Here is a 13,225-nt window from a genome sequence, read left to right on the forward strand (position 1 = left end):
GGACACTGCTAATGCTGCTTGCCGTGCTGCTGTAGCTCAGTCGTAACTGTAACTGATGCTGAGACTCTACTGACTGCGTGACTGGTAGACGGCGTGGGTGGCGCAATAGGCCAAAACACAATTCAAAACATAAACATGATTTGCGGACCGTAAAATATTTCTTTAAATGCGAATATTCTGGCCGTATTATTGTTGTCGGTGAGATCAGTATGTTATATGAACATTATTCCTTAGTCTCTGTGACATATTAGCTTTAGATTTCTTACATATAGCTCCTTTAAGCAATATCACAGAAGAGGGAGTGATGTTGTACTGTATATCGTCATGGCTGTGATTCGGTCATAGGCATGAGGCTGCTTAAACAGCAATGCTGAGTAAGGAAATGTGACAAAAGGTGATGAAATAAATTATTTAAGTATGAGGAAATGTGACAAAAGGTGATGAAATAAATTATTTAAGTATGTTATGTAGCTCCGCGAAAAAAAAACAAAAAAAAAACAGTTCTGTTGCCAGGCAACGCAGCACACACGCCAGGTACTCACAGGCTACTTTGTATTTATATTGATCTGCAAGTGTGTAATTTCGTTCAGTTCGGCTGATGAAACGTTGGCAAACCTGGATGTGGCACGGCCGCATTCAGCTTCCACTCTCCCTCATCCTCATCAGTACCTCATCAGATGATCATTGATAATTCAGTATATATACTGTATAGCTATAGTGTCAGTTTGCGTCAATGTAGCGAGTGCGACAGTTCGTTAATTAACGGTTGTATTTATATTTATAACACCTGAGTGATTTTACTGTTACATGTCCCAGTGATGTTGTACTCTATATCCGCACTCACAGAATGCCTCTCGTCCAATCAAATTACTCGGTCGAAACTAATATATGCAGTATACTAGTGTAATGCACATTATACAACTGTTTTCACTGTTGCAAAGAGATACATTACCATCTTTTTTTATCCCTGTGCAATTAATTTGTTCAATTCATGTTTTGTGTTTTGAAAATAGATATGTAGCAACACAGCTATTGTGTGCATAATTAAATGTGATTAAATTAGGTTGGGGCAGATTTTTATTTCCCTTAAGTGAAGCACTGTTTGATTACCCACATGGTGCATAGTGTTTTCCGTGGCCTTAATGCCTTTGAGAGGTTTCAGGGTTCATTTAATGTGTTCCCTCTTATTCAACTGTTCCCTCTGTGCAATGTATTGCCTTGTGGGGTGCAATGTCACGCAGCTTTTCCATTCTTCAGCCTAATTAATGCATTTACTTACAACTTGTCACAGCCTGGCTCAAGGGAGGGACAAAAAGGAAAGGACAAGCATGACTTTTGACTTAATATTTATTTAACAAAAATGTAAATCTAACCAATGCACAATAAAGTATGTTAATCAGTAACTTCAGTAGTGCGTGTTATTTGAGTGTTAGATGAAGTGTAATGAATAAAGAAAATAAACACAAAAGAGAACAACCTAAACCAAGCAACAAACCATATGCCCAGGGTGAGAAAGAAAGACTGACTGACTCCAGCGGCTTATAGCTGAGGAGCAGCAGCACACCTGAAGTGAGTTAATCAGTGATGCCCCTCCTGTTTCGCTCCCTAAGGCCCTGACACACCAAGCCAATGGTCGGCCGTCGACCAAAGTCGGGCCGTCGGTGAGCGTCTGTCGCCCTAGATTATGCGCTGTGTCCCACACCGTCGGCACTTCGGCGTCTGCGGCTTTTCGGCCAAATGCATGTTGAATCGACGGCGGAGCTTGTCGGTGAGAGAGATCATTCTGATTGGCTGTTAAGGTTTTCTTTCCTCGCCCCTGTAGCGAGTGAATCTGCCTGTCCCTCTTTAACCTGAATAACAAACCTGAGCTAGCTGGCTCCTCCATGACCGGAGGGAAGCACAGCCAGTTAGCCTCCACTAGTCTCTGAGCTAGCACCGGCTCTCCGTTTGGATCCAACCGGAGTACCAAGCCCTGGTTTGTTAATCAGGTTAAAGTGGGAAGAAGCAGCGGGTTTATCGGGCAGCTAAAGTGGAGCCTGCGGAGGAAACACCAGGACCGTCTGGATGTAATAGTCCATAGAGGTGCTGCCTTGCTTGGCTGCACAGATAGGAAACCCCTCGGCTGACAGGATGTACCACTCTCTCACTCCGCTCTCTCTGGCGCATGCGCAGAACGTATGTGCTACTTGGCCGTCGGATGTAGTCCGTCTAGTGTGTTCAAATGCAACACAGGGCGACGTGAGGCGACGTAGATGACGCAACAGTTGGCTTTCGTCGCTGCTAGTTCTTTGATGTCGGTTTGGTGTGTCTGCACCTTTAAAAGGGAAAGGACAGCCCAAGCAGGAAGGTAAGACGGCTGTCACACCCCCTCCATAAGAGCAGCACTCCACCCTGCAGCCTAGAAAATGTTCAGAATTAACAAAGTTATGTCATAATCCACAGAGGAACAAGAAAACCTTTGAAGGATTGGTTGCACAGAAATCTTAAGGCAAAGGGGCACGCGACAAAGCATCAGCAACAAGATTAGCAGTGCCTGTAATATGGCATATGTCCAATAGAGTTGAACTTTCTGGAAAAATAGCTGACTTGAAGTTGGAATGGTTCTCCTAACTTAGGAACAGCAAGCACCGGTGCAGCGTACAACAATATCTTAACCTTGTTAAAGGCAGTCTGTCATTCAGGGGACCACATGAACTTAACCCCAGACTTGAGTAAGTTTGTAAGTGGCACCACAACAGAAGAAAAAGCAGCACAAAAACTGCAGTAATAGCCAATCATACCAAGAAAGCATATTAATTCTTTTTTGGTGGAAGGGGTTGAATAAGACTCAATGTCTAAAACTTTAGCATCCAATGGCCGCACTTTGACTTGCCCCACCACTTTTCCCATATATGTCACAGTGGCTCTGGCAAACTCACATTTAGCTAGGTTGACAGTTAACTGTGCCCAAATCAGTCTCACAAACAGTGCCTTTATTCTGTTGAGGTGCTCTTCCCACGTGTCACTGTAGATAACAACATCATCTAAGTATACTGTACAACCCTGTAAACCAGACACAACTTTATTCATGAGTCTCTGGAACGTTACGGGTGCATTACACAACCCCAATGGCATCACCGTGTAACTATGGAGACCAGATGGAGTGATGAACGAGCAAATCTCTTGTGCTCGCTTCGAAAGGGGAACTTGCCAGTACCATTTCAAGAGATCAAACTTGCTTACATACTTTGCAGCCCTAACTTGATCTACACAATCTTCCATCCGAGGTATCGGGTTGGAATCTGGTTTTGTAATTGCATTAACCTTGCGAAAATCTGTGCAAGGCCTGAAAGAAGCATCTGGCTTTTTAACCAGCAAACAAGGAGAAGCCCAAGCAGAGGAAGATGGCTCTGTCAATCCATTATCCAGCATGTACTTAACTTCAGACTCTAATATTTCTTGTTTTTCAGGAGACATTCGATAGAAACGCTGCTTAATGGGCTGAGTATCACCAATATCAAAATGCTGAGACTCATCCAAATGACCCAACAATGTGTGCATGTTACCCAAAGCCTCTGAGTTTTTTAGGCGAGGTTGCAACACTCCATAGTTCAGAACACCTTCTTCCTCCTCCGAAACTGCCACACCCAGAGAAGGATCTGGGTCTACAACAACAAGAAATGAGGAATCATCACCTGACACAGACTCATTTGTATCAAAGACAAGAACATGATATGGTTTCAGTAAATTTACATAACATATTTTGGTCGCCTTTCTTTACTCAGGCATAGAAACCAAGTAATTGAGCTCTGATTCTTGACACAAGACAAGGACCAAAATATTTTGCTAGAAAGGGTGACTCAACTACTGGCAACAACACCAGAACTTGATCACCTGTGCCATATTTGTGGTGTTCAACCTTGCGATCATACAGTCGCTTCATATTTCCCTGAGCAAGTTTCCAGTTTTCTTTAGCCAGTTCATCTGCCTCATAAAGCCTTTGCTTAAACCCATTCACATAGTTTATCAGATTTTGTTCAGGTTTAAGGGACTTCCATTTATCTTGTACAATGGCCAGCGGGCCACACACTTTGTGCCCGAAGACAAGGTCATTGGGGCTGAAACCAGTACTTTCTTGCACAATCTCCCTAGCCGAAAATAAAAGCCAAGGCAGCCCCTCCTCCCAGTCAGCTTTTAGCTCAGTACAATAAGCACATATCAGAGTTTTCAACTGCTGATGAAATCGCTCAAGTGCACCTTGACTCTGAGGATGATAAACTTAAGACTTGTGATGTTTGACCTGGAGCTGTTTAAGAACCTGCTCAAACAGTCAAGGTGTAAAGTTGGAACCCTGGTCACCCGGAATTACTTTGGGAACCACAAATACAGACATGAACTGAATGAGAGCCTTAACCACAGATCTGGCAGAGATATGCAGAGGATATGCAGATGAATATCTAGTGGTTTGTTTTCCCATCAGTTGACAGATATGACAGGTCTTAATGTATGTGGAAATATCCCTCTTTAACTGTGGCCAAAAAAATAGTGCAACTCAATAGCATCTATCATTAGATCTTCACTCACTGGTGTATGCCCATGTTTGTGAGACTTTAAATTCCCAGTTTGCAGGTCACGGTTACTGCATTCGCCTCTGAGCCTAAGCGGAAATTGAATTCTCAGACTTGACAAAGATCCAGAACCACACAGCACATTATACAACTGTTTTCACAAGCTGAGTTGAAGTAGCCACGACTAGTAAACTCATCTTTATGTCCAAAATCATCAAAGTGCTAATCTAAAAGCTGGAAGAGGATGAAACAATTAAAGGTTAAAAGAACATCTCCACCACATGCTACTATTTGATTGTGGGCTGACAGAGATTCAGAGTCAGTTCTGTCGCCTCACATGCTGCCTGGACTCCATTTAATCAGACGCTGAAACCCCTATGAGTATATTAGAGTTATATTAGTGGCTCACTAGACAGACAATGAGTATGAGTAAAAACTATAATTAAAGGACTTCCTTGATTAAGAGGAAAAACATACTGTACCTAATTAGTGATTTGAAGTCATCGGTGGGTTTAAATTAATCTAAATGCAAAGTCACCACACCTGAAATTATCACAAAGCACAGACTGACACCAAACAGCACAAAACTAAACAGACATCACACACACAAGACTACTCTAGTGCTTATCACACACTTAGTGCTTGTGGCAAAGAGATACATTACCTTATTTTTTTTATCCCTGTGCAATTAATTTGTTCAATTCATGTTTTGTGTTTTGAAAATGGTTACATGGCAACAGGGCTATTGTGTGCATAATTAAATGTGATTAAATTAGGTTGGGGCAGATTTTTATTTCCCTTAAGTGAAGCATTGTTTGATTACCCACATGGTGCATAGTGTTTTCCGTGGCCTTAATGCCTTTGAGAGGTTTCAGGGTTCATTTAATGTGTTCCCTCTTATTCAACTGTTCCCTCTTATTCAACTGTTCCCTCTGTGCCATGTATTGCCTTGTGGGGTGCAGTGTCACGTAGCTTTTCCATTCTTCAGCCTAATTAATGCATTTATTTACAACTAAATGTTGACTTTGCTGCAAGGGACAGTGGTATACTCTGCATACAATAGTGTTTTATTTCTGACTAGTTCCGCTTGAACAAAAGGTTTAATCTTTATTTTAATTTAATGGCACAACTCGATCTTCTTTGGAAGTTTTTCCTGAGACGTTTACAAATATTGGCATAATATTCCTGTTGTGTAAAGATTACATATGTAATACAGGACTTCTGCTGTGCATAAACACTCAACTTAAAATTCTTAGTATGAATTAAAAATAAAAAAATAAAACAACAAACGGTAGGTTTTTCAACCTTTCAACCTCTATCTCTTTCAACTTTATTATCAGAGAGCAAGTAACGTTTGCAACTTATTGATGATTTCCATATTTTTGACGGAAGAAATAAATTAGCAGGCAAACTGTCTCTTAGTGCTTTTCGCTATATCAAATTTTAAAAAGTCGCAGTTTTGACTCTTCAATACAAGGAAATGCCTTCAAAAGGAATATCAAATCCCCGGCTGAGAGAAGACAAAAGAAAAGGTCTAACAAATAATATCAGTCGTGTTCTGTTCAACCATTTTAATGTGTTCATAAATTTCAAATTTTCTTAACAAACACAACTGTGAAAGTAAACCTGGTAAATCAAAACCCTGCACAGACCACTTGGGGAAAACTCTTCTTCTTTTTAACCACCTGGCTCCTACTTCTACATTATTATCGCATTATGTCCTACATCATTTTTCAATCAAAACTCAAACCCATCTCAGCTTCTTGCTGTTTGATATTATTCTATCTTTGTGTTTTTTTGACTGTTGGTCTGACAAAAATAAATAATTAAAGAAGAAAATAAGAGACATTAGAACATGTCACACTGGGCTATGAGAAATTCTGAGTTTTATCATCCAGCGTTGTGTTGAACATGTGCTAGTTCTTGTAATCACATTAGCGCAAGATAGACACAAAATGTGTGCTTTCGACTTGTGACTCATCGCTAAAATTTTTCTCTTTGCAGAGAGCAACACTTAATAAATACTACTCTGACATAAATACTTCACTGTATGAAGTCCACTTAATGAAGCAACACTGCGTACTTTATTCCTTATCAGCATTCACAGCAGCCAGCCTCTCACAGGCATATTTATTAGGCTAAAATTGCACTTTATTAAACAATAAATTGATAATATAAAAAAGCCGGCACACATACAACATCCATCTTAGTGACAGTATTTAATAATTGCATGCTGTTTACACACTCTGGTCATAACACAGAAAGGTGTGAGGACTGCAGTGGGGGAGTTACAGGAAATCCTTTATTGGTGAGCTCACTCATTCAATTAGGGCTAAGCAAGATATTAATAATATATCAATACTGTAATATGAGGCTCGATGTTGTCTGAGATTTTTGCCTTTACACACTGAGTCATTCTATCTACACCACTTATTATTTATCAGAAATCTTATTGTGTAAATATTTTGTGAAAGTACCCATACACAACCCTGCAATATCGTTACAATATGTATATAGAAGTATTTAGTAAAAAAAAAAAAAAAAAAGTTTTATTTAATAATGATATTGATATTTGATATATAGTGTTTTCAGTGTGAGGTGTGGCTTCGTAGTAAAAGAGTGCAGGCACGAGACCTGCCTGTCACTGCAAATGTTTTACGCATTATGAACTGCAAAATACAAAAATGGAGACCCCAGACTTTTAAGTCACTGAAGACTTAGATCAAGCATGAATAGGAAAGAATTTCACTTTTAAAACTTAAACAATTAGTGTCCTCACTTCCCAAACACTTCCTGAGTGTTGTTCAATGGAAAAGTGATGTTACACAGTTGTAAACACGCCCCTGTCTCACCATGTTGTGGGCATCAAATTAAGAATTAGTGTGTATTTACAAAAAACAATGAAGTTAGTCCTAACATTAAATATCTTGTGGACTGCATTCATTGAATACAGGTCAAAAAGGATCTGCAAGTCACTGCTTTCTGTTTTTATTTGCTTTTTACACAGCCTCCCAACTTTTTTGGATTTGGAATTGTATTCTAATTATTATAACAGCTCATTGCACCCGATTTACCAAAGGAAACCACACTATCTACACTATGAAGTGTATCTACACTATCTGCCACCATAACAGATCAATATCCACTCACATCTGCTGGGCTGACTTAAGCTGGTCGCACATTGCACAATGTTAGCCCATTTTTTTAAATGTTTGTTTAATCTAAACTCCCACTGCATAAAGATTAGTTAGCAAGTCAGCACCAACAAACTAACTGGGTATCGACCACACCGTACGATTGACTGAATGAGACTTTGGGGAATTGACTGGGCTCTGCAAAAACTGCACGTCAGCCTAACGACGGCCGACAAAAATTTCTGACATGCCAGAAATATGTCCGAATGTCCAGCACCAGTAGAAAGCAGCTGATCAGGCTATAACTGGCCCTCTCCTCCTCCTGTACACTGCACGGCAAACAACGCCAACAAAGCTGAAATTTGGTCCAACTCTAAAATTAGTTGTGCAGCTCAAAACTGAGGTCAGACACAGGCTAAAATCGAACAGTATATGCTTTCCATTGTTTGTTTTGTTTTTTAATTGACTGGTGTTTTCTGCAGTTACATCAGTATTACTGGTGTTTAAAATATTTGTTATATTCAGATTATATGCTGGATTAGGTAGCTTCTGGGCTATAGGGATAGGATCGAAAAATCAGAAGAGTAGTCTTTACACATAGAGAGAGAGAGGGAGTCTTTACATGTTCAGCTGCAGGCTGAAAATATTTGTGTGATCTTTCACGCACAAATATTCCACATAGCTCTTTGACAACAAAAATGCCATGGCACTACAAGGTGAGAGGCCTAATTGCAGTAATCACTTACTCTGTTTTAGTGATCACTAATTGCATTTATGTGAGGTGACCTCCCAAGCTAAAAAATAAATGTTCCTCTCAATTAAGATCAGCTTCCTCCACACAGCTCAGAGGTTAGTGCTGTCAGAGGGTCCTGTATTCATACAGCAGCAGTCCTGACTGTGGCCATGTGTGTAAGTATGTGTTTCCTCCCAGTCCAGAGAGAATGCACCCCTGCATCAGATTTGTTATAGTAATGGACAAATGCAAATTCAACTTTAACACATGCCCAGTCAGAGGTGGATGTCACAGTTTAAGTAAATGTTTTAACAAGAAAAACTAGGAGAAGAGAGAGACGGCAGAGCCATAGTGCTGATGATGAGGAGGAGGAAGATGACAGGGAGCTGGTGTTCTGACAAATAGAGCTGCCACTCAGAACGACCTACCAACACAAACTGCATATTTGCAGTGTGTTTAAGAGGCGTGGAAAAAAATAAATCAATAAATACAGAGGAGGACACATCCATAATTGTTACCTCACTTAGAGGTAAGAACATTTTGTAAGAACACAGGAACAACAGAGGTGTGAGTGCTGTTGGCACCAGTGTAACTATTGAAAAAGTCAAACCCTGGAGATGCAGCATGACTACAGCAGGGTATTAACCCTGATTTTGTACAAATATGTCTTAAGCACCAAGTTTGGAAATCATCATCAACCAAAGTCAGCATTTAATGTCTGAGTGCTTGTTCGGCTACTTGTGTTTAGACAAAATAACATTTGAGAGTCTGGCTTCTTCTGTTCAATGAAAAAGATTAGGTAGAATGAGACGTGCATAATTTTCAAAATGTTTTGATATCAGCACTACTCTCTAATAAATTCAAATGATACCCACCCTTAACGTTACCAGTCTATTGACGGAAACAAATACGAGAAGTCTCCAGCCCTGCCATTGAGGATTCTTTCTTATTAAACATTTGTTTCATAAAATTGCTTAATAGATGAAAAATGGAGAGACAACTTTGCTTATTCTCATTCTGCATGTTAGATTCCACTGCCTTGACTCCCATCGTGCTGGGTTTAAAACTTTTTTTGCAACACTACACAACAAGCCCTGGATGCAAGGCACTCTACCGGTTTTCACTATACGGCAAAGTCTTTGTTCAATCACCAGTTTTTGTGGAATGTGCACTTCCTGTGTTGGCCAGAGTACATGACAGCTAGCTAGCAGACAGTGAGTCCTCTGCTGTGAGCACTTGGCCAGAAACAAAACATTTTTGGTTCTGCTTTCTTGATCTGCATAACATTAATGCAAGAAATAATGATAAAATAAAATTTAAAAAAATATATAGATGTTACCAATTATTTTGAGATTTTACAATGTAACATAAGAAAAAAAAACATTAATAAAATCTTACTTCCCAAGTCTTAGCATTTTTAAGACTTTTAAGAGATGGATTTAAGACATTTTAATACCAATTAAGGCCTTACTTTTACATGAACTAATTAAATGCCTTTTCAGATTTTTGAAGGATCCATGGGAACCCTAGGTCAGCAATGCCCCTGCAAATCCTACGAGAAAACCAATTGTCACATGTTCTTGTAACAAAACAAATAGTTTGGGTGAGCAACGAGGACAGAGGCAATTAAAAGTTGAGTAAACTCTGTAAAATGAAGCAAACTTCAAAGAAAGCTGTTTGACTGAATCCAAATGTCCGGACTTCACCACACATACAGACTTAATGGGAGTGTTCCCAGGAAGTCCGGGAGTGCTTAGGGTTGTCTAAATCCACAATTCAACCAGTCCACAGTTCACTTGGGGTGCAGATTTCAGCAGACATCACTGATTTAATAACCCACAATTCATTGCAATAAGGATGTGACAAGTTTTTTTTCAACTGCCAACTGCCAAACAACAACATGTGACTATGTTGTGTAAAATAGTTACTGATAGTTAGGCCTATTAAAATGCTACTTGGATTGTGTAGGCCAGATGTAATATTCATCCACATCACAATACAGAAATATGTACAAGTACAGGCTGTACAGGAAATGAAAATGCTTTTTATTATTGCATTCTATCAGGCTGCGCAGTGTAATAGGCTAAAACATAAAAGAAGGTCCTGTAATGAAAGTCATACTCAATTTATTGAGTTATGTTCCTGTCCTTATTTACCAACAGGTAGACCAGCAGGTGCACGGAGTAAGTTGCCATAGTAACTGACTCAGGGTTTCGCTGAGCTGGCTTTCTGAAACGGAAAACTCAGAGTTTCCCTCATCTCAGGCTCAACATACTCAGAGTTTTCATTAATCCTGCTTTCTGAAATAGGGCCCTGGTCTGACTTGGTCCAATCATTCATCTCACCCAAATCATATTCAAAATTGGCATAACAGTCATAGTGTGTCTACCTGCCTTTTGGTATTTAAAGTGCATTGGACAGTATGAGGACTTTTGGGAAGCAACGCGTCTCCCCATACATGCTAGATGGACTGCTGTGGTCATGAAATGTAATGCTCAATCTTTTCGAGAATTACAATTATTTCCTTCTTTTATTTCCATACATATATTCACTGAAGGACAGATATTGATGATGAGGTCAAACAGACCTGAAAGATGGGACTACTTACATATAATGAGCTGCATGTGTTGTTCCTGTAGCAGTAATCTCAATCTACTCATGCCCATTTATTCTCTGTTTACCACTAGTGGGAGTAAAGTCAACACACGTAAAGTCTGAGTTCAAAGGGTGGTGCCAGAACAAAACATCACTTACGCGATTGTTTTCCGCTGCCCACAGAAGGAGCACCTTTGGTTGGTCTTTGAGACTTTCTTCTTTTTCTAGATACCACTCCTCACTGCGGTCCCCCTCCTCTTCGTCCCCCTCTTCCTCCTCATCTTTGCTTCCAGTCCAAAGGCTGCTGGCCCCTCGGGGGATCAAGTGTCCATGTGAATTAAGAAGCTCAAGCTGGTTGAAATCTTCAGGAAACTCCATCACTTGCTGTTTTTGTCAGAATCCTAGCCATAGGAAAAATAAAACAGAATTAGACAGACATAATAGCCTCACTAACTGAGAAGAAATGAAAATCAGAGATGGAGATGGAGATGGTATGATAGAATGTTGAAAACAACATTTTAGAGGAATGTTAATGTTTGATACTTTTACTTGTAGTAACCTTGGATTCCTTGATTTCAATGTATTATTTGATTTTTTCTGTCAAGTGTCTTGAGACAGTCAAGGCATTTTAAACTTTCACACTGCCCCTGAAAAGCTGAACTGCCTCAAGATTTCTTCAGTTGTCATTTGTTACCGAGATTCTGAATAGAGTCAGAATAGTCTCCTCTTAAATTCTAGCGTTAAACTTGAATTACTGCCCCTGAGTTGTACACGTCCGCACACCAGTCAAGTTTCTCCATGTCTGTGAAAACATGGATTCTTCACATCCACTGATCCCCTGACAACACAGAAGATCCATACAATCAGCACAGTTTTAAGGTGGGCACCAAAGATGGGTGTCACCAATTCAGTATTTGACCAAATATTTACCCTTGTGTTGAGTAATGGCCAGAAAAATGTTTTATGCAGAACATTATGATGTCACAGTGAAGTTGACCTTTAACCTTTTGGATATACAATTTCATCACTTCATTATTATTTCCTCTTAGACATTTGTTTTTTTGTCATAATTAGCATGTGAATTCTTGAGTTATGGCCAAAAACATATTTTTTGTGAGGTCACAGTGACCTTGACCTTTGACCACAAAATTCAAATCAGTTTATTCTTCAGTCCAAGAGGCTGTTTGTGCCAAATTTGAAGAAATTGCCTCAAGCTGTTCTTGAAATATTGCGTTCATGAGAATACAATAGATGCATGGTCACATGGCCCTTGACCTCTGACCCTTGACCACTAAAGACTAATCAGTTTAGTGTCGAGTCCAAGTGGTCATTTGTGCCAAATCTGAAGAAAGTAAGCTTCCCTCCAAATAACAAACAAATAACCAAACTTGGCTTTTTTCCTCTGCCTGCACATCTGTTGTTACTGTATGACTAATTTATCGTGTTAGAAAATTGTCAAGCTGAAACGAATAGTCGCTAAATTAACATTGTTGATTAGTGTTTTAAAGCACAAATGCCACAAAACATTCCTCTTGTAGGTACTTAAATGTTAAAGGAGCAATAAGCGAAATCATTTCACTGCTAGGTTCGCTGTTGTGCACTGCCTGTAGAGCAAAACAAAGTGTGTCATGAGCCACTCCTCCCTCTACCTCTGCTCTCCAACACCCCCCACCCCACTCGCCTCCTCTGTGCCGGCAAGTACCGCACCATCTCCACGGACTATCACATCCAGACGGTCCCGGTGTTTCTTCCGCAGGCTCCGCTTCACTCAGCTGCCCGATATACCCGCTGCTTCTTCCCACATTAACCTGAATAACAAACCAGGGCTCGGTGCTCCGGTTGGATCCAAACGGAGAGCCGCTAGCTGGGAAGCTAGCGGAGGCTAACTGGCTGTGTTAGCAGCTGAGTGAAGTGGAGCATGAGGAGGAAGCACCAGTTAGCCCCGCTTTCACTGCAGACAGATTCGCTCGCCACAGGGGCGAGGAAATAAAACCTAAACAGCCAACTTAGTCTAGCAGTTAGCAATGTCTTTCACTCATTCTCGGTCTCTGCTGTGTTTAGCTATTTTCCTGCTTTCCTGTTAGCGTTAGCACTACTCGGCTGCCACGCTAACGCTCCAACTCCAACTGAGCCGGGAGCCGGGCTCACAGTCTCACGGAGAAGAGTTGGAACGTTAGCATGGCAGCCCATTAGTACTAACGTCCCCATGCTTCTCC

General features: G+C 40.4%; 1 protein-coding gene across 3 annotated transcripts in view; it reads right to left on the reverse strand.

Annotated features, from left to right (window-relative positions):
- The window catches only part of ankrd49 (ankyrin repeat domain 49), a 25,078-nt gene that overhangs the window by 10,182 nt on the left and 1,671 nt on the right, over window positions 1-13,225 (reverse strand). For all 3 annotated transcript variants that reach the window (XR_007569990.1, XM_050045210.1, XM_050045209.1), the window contains exon 2: window positions 11,169-11,410. Coding sequence is in view for 2 of the 3 variants with exons in the window: in XM_050045210.1 (XP_049901167.1) it covers window positions 11,169-11,387 (219 nt within the window). In the remaining variant the exon portion in view is untranslated. The remainder of the gene's footprint in view (window positions 1-11,168; window positions 11,411-13,225) is intronic.

Source organism: Epinephelus moara, chromosome 5 (assembly GCF_006386435.1).
Source record: "Epinephelus moara isolate mb chromosome 5, YSFRI_EMoa_1.0, whole genome shotgun sequence".
NCBI classification, from domain to species: domain Eukaryota; kingdom Metazoa; phylum Chordata; class Actinopteri; order Perciformes; family Serranidae; genus Epinephelus; species Epinephelus moara.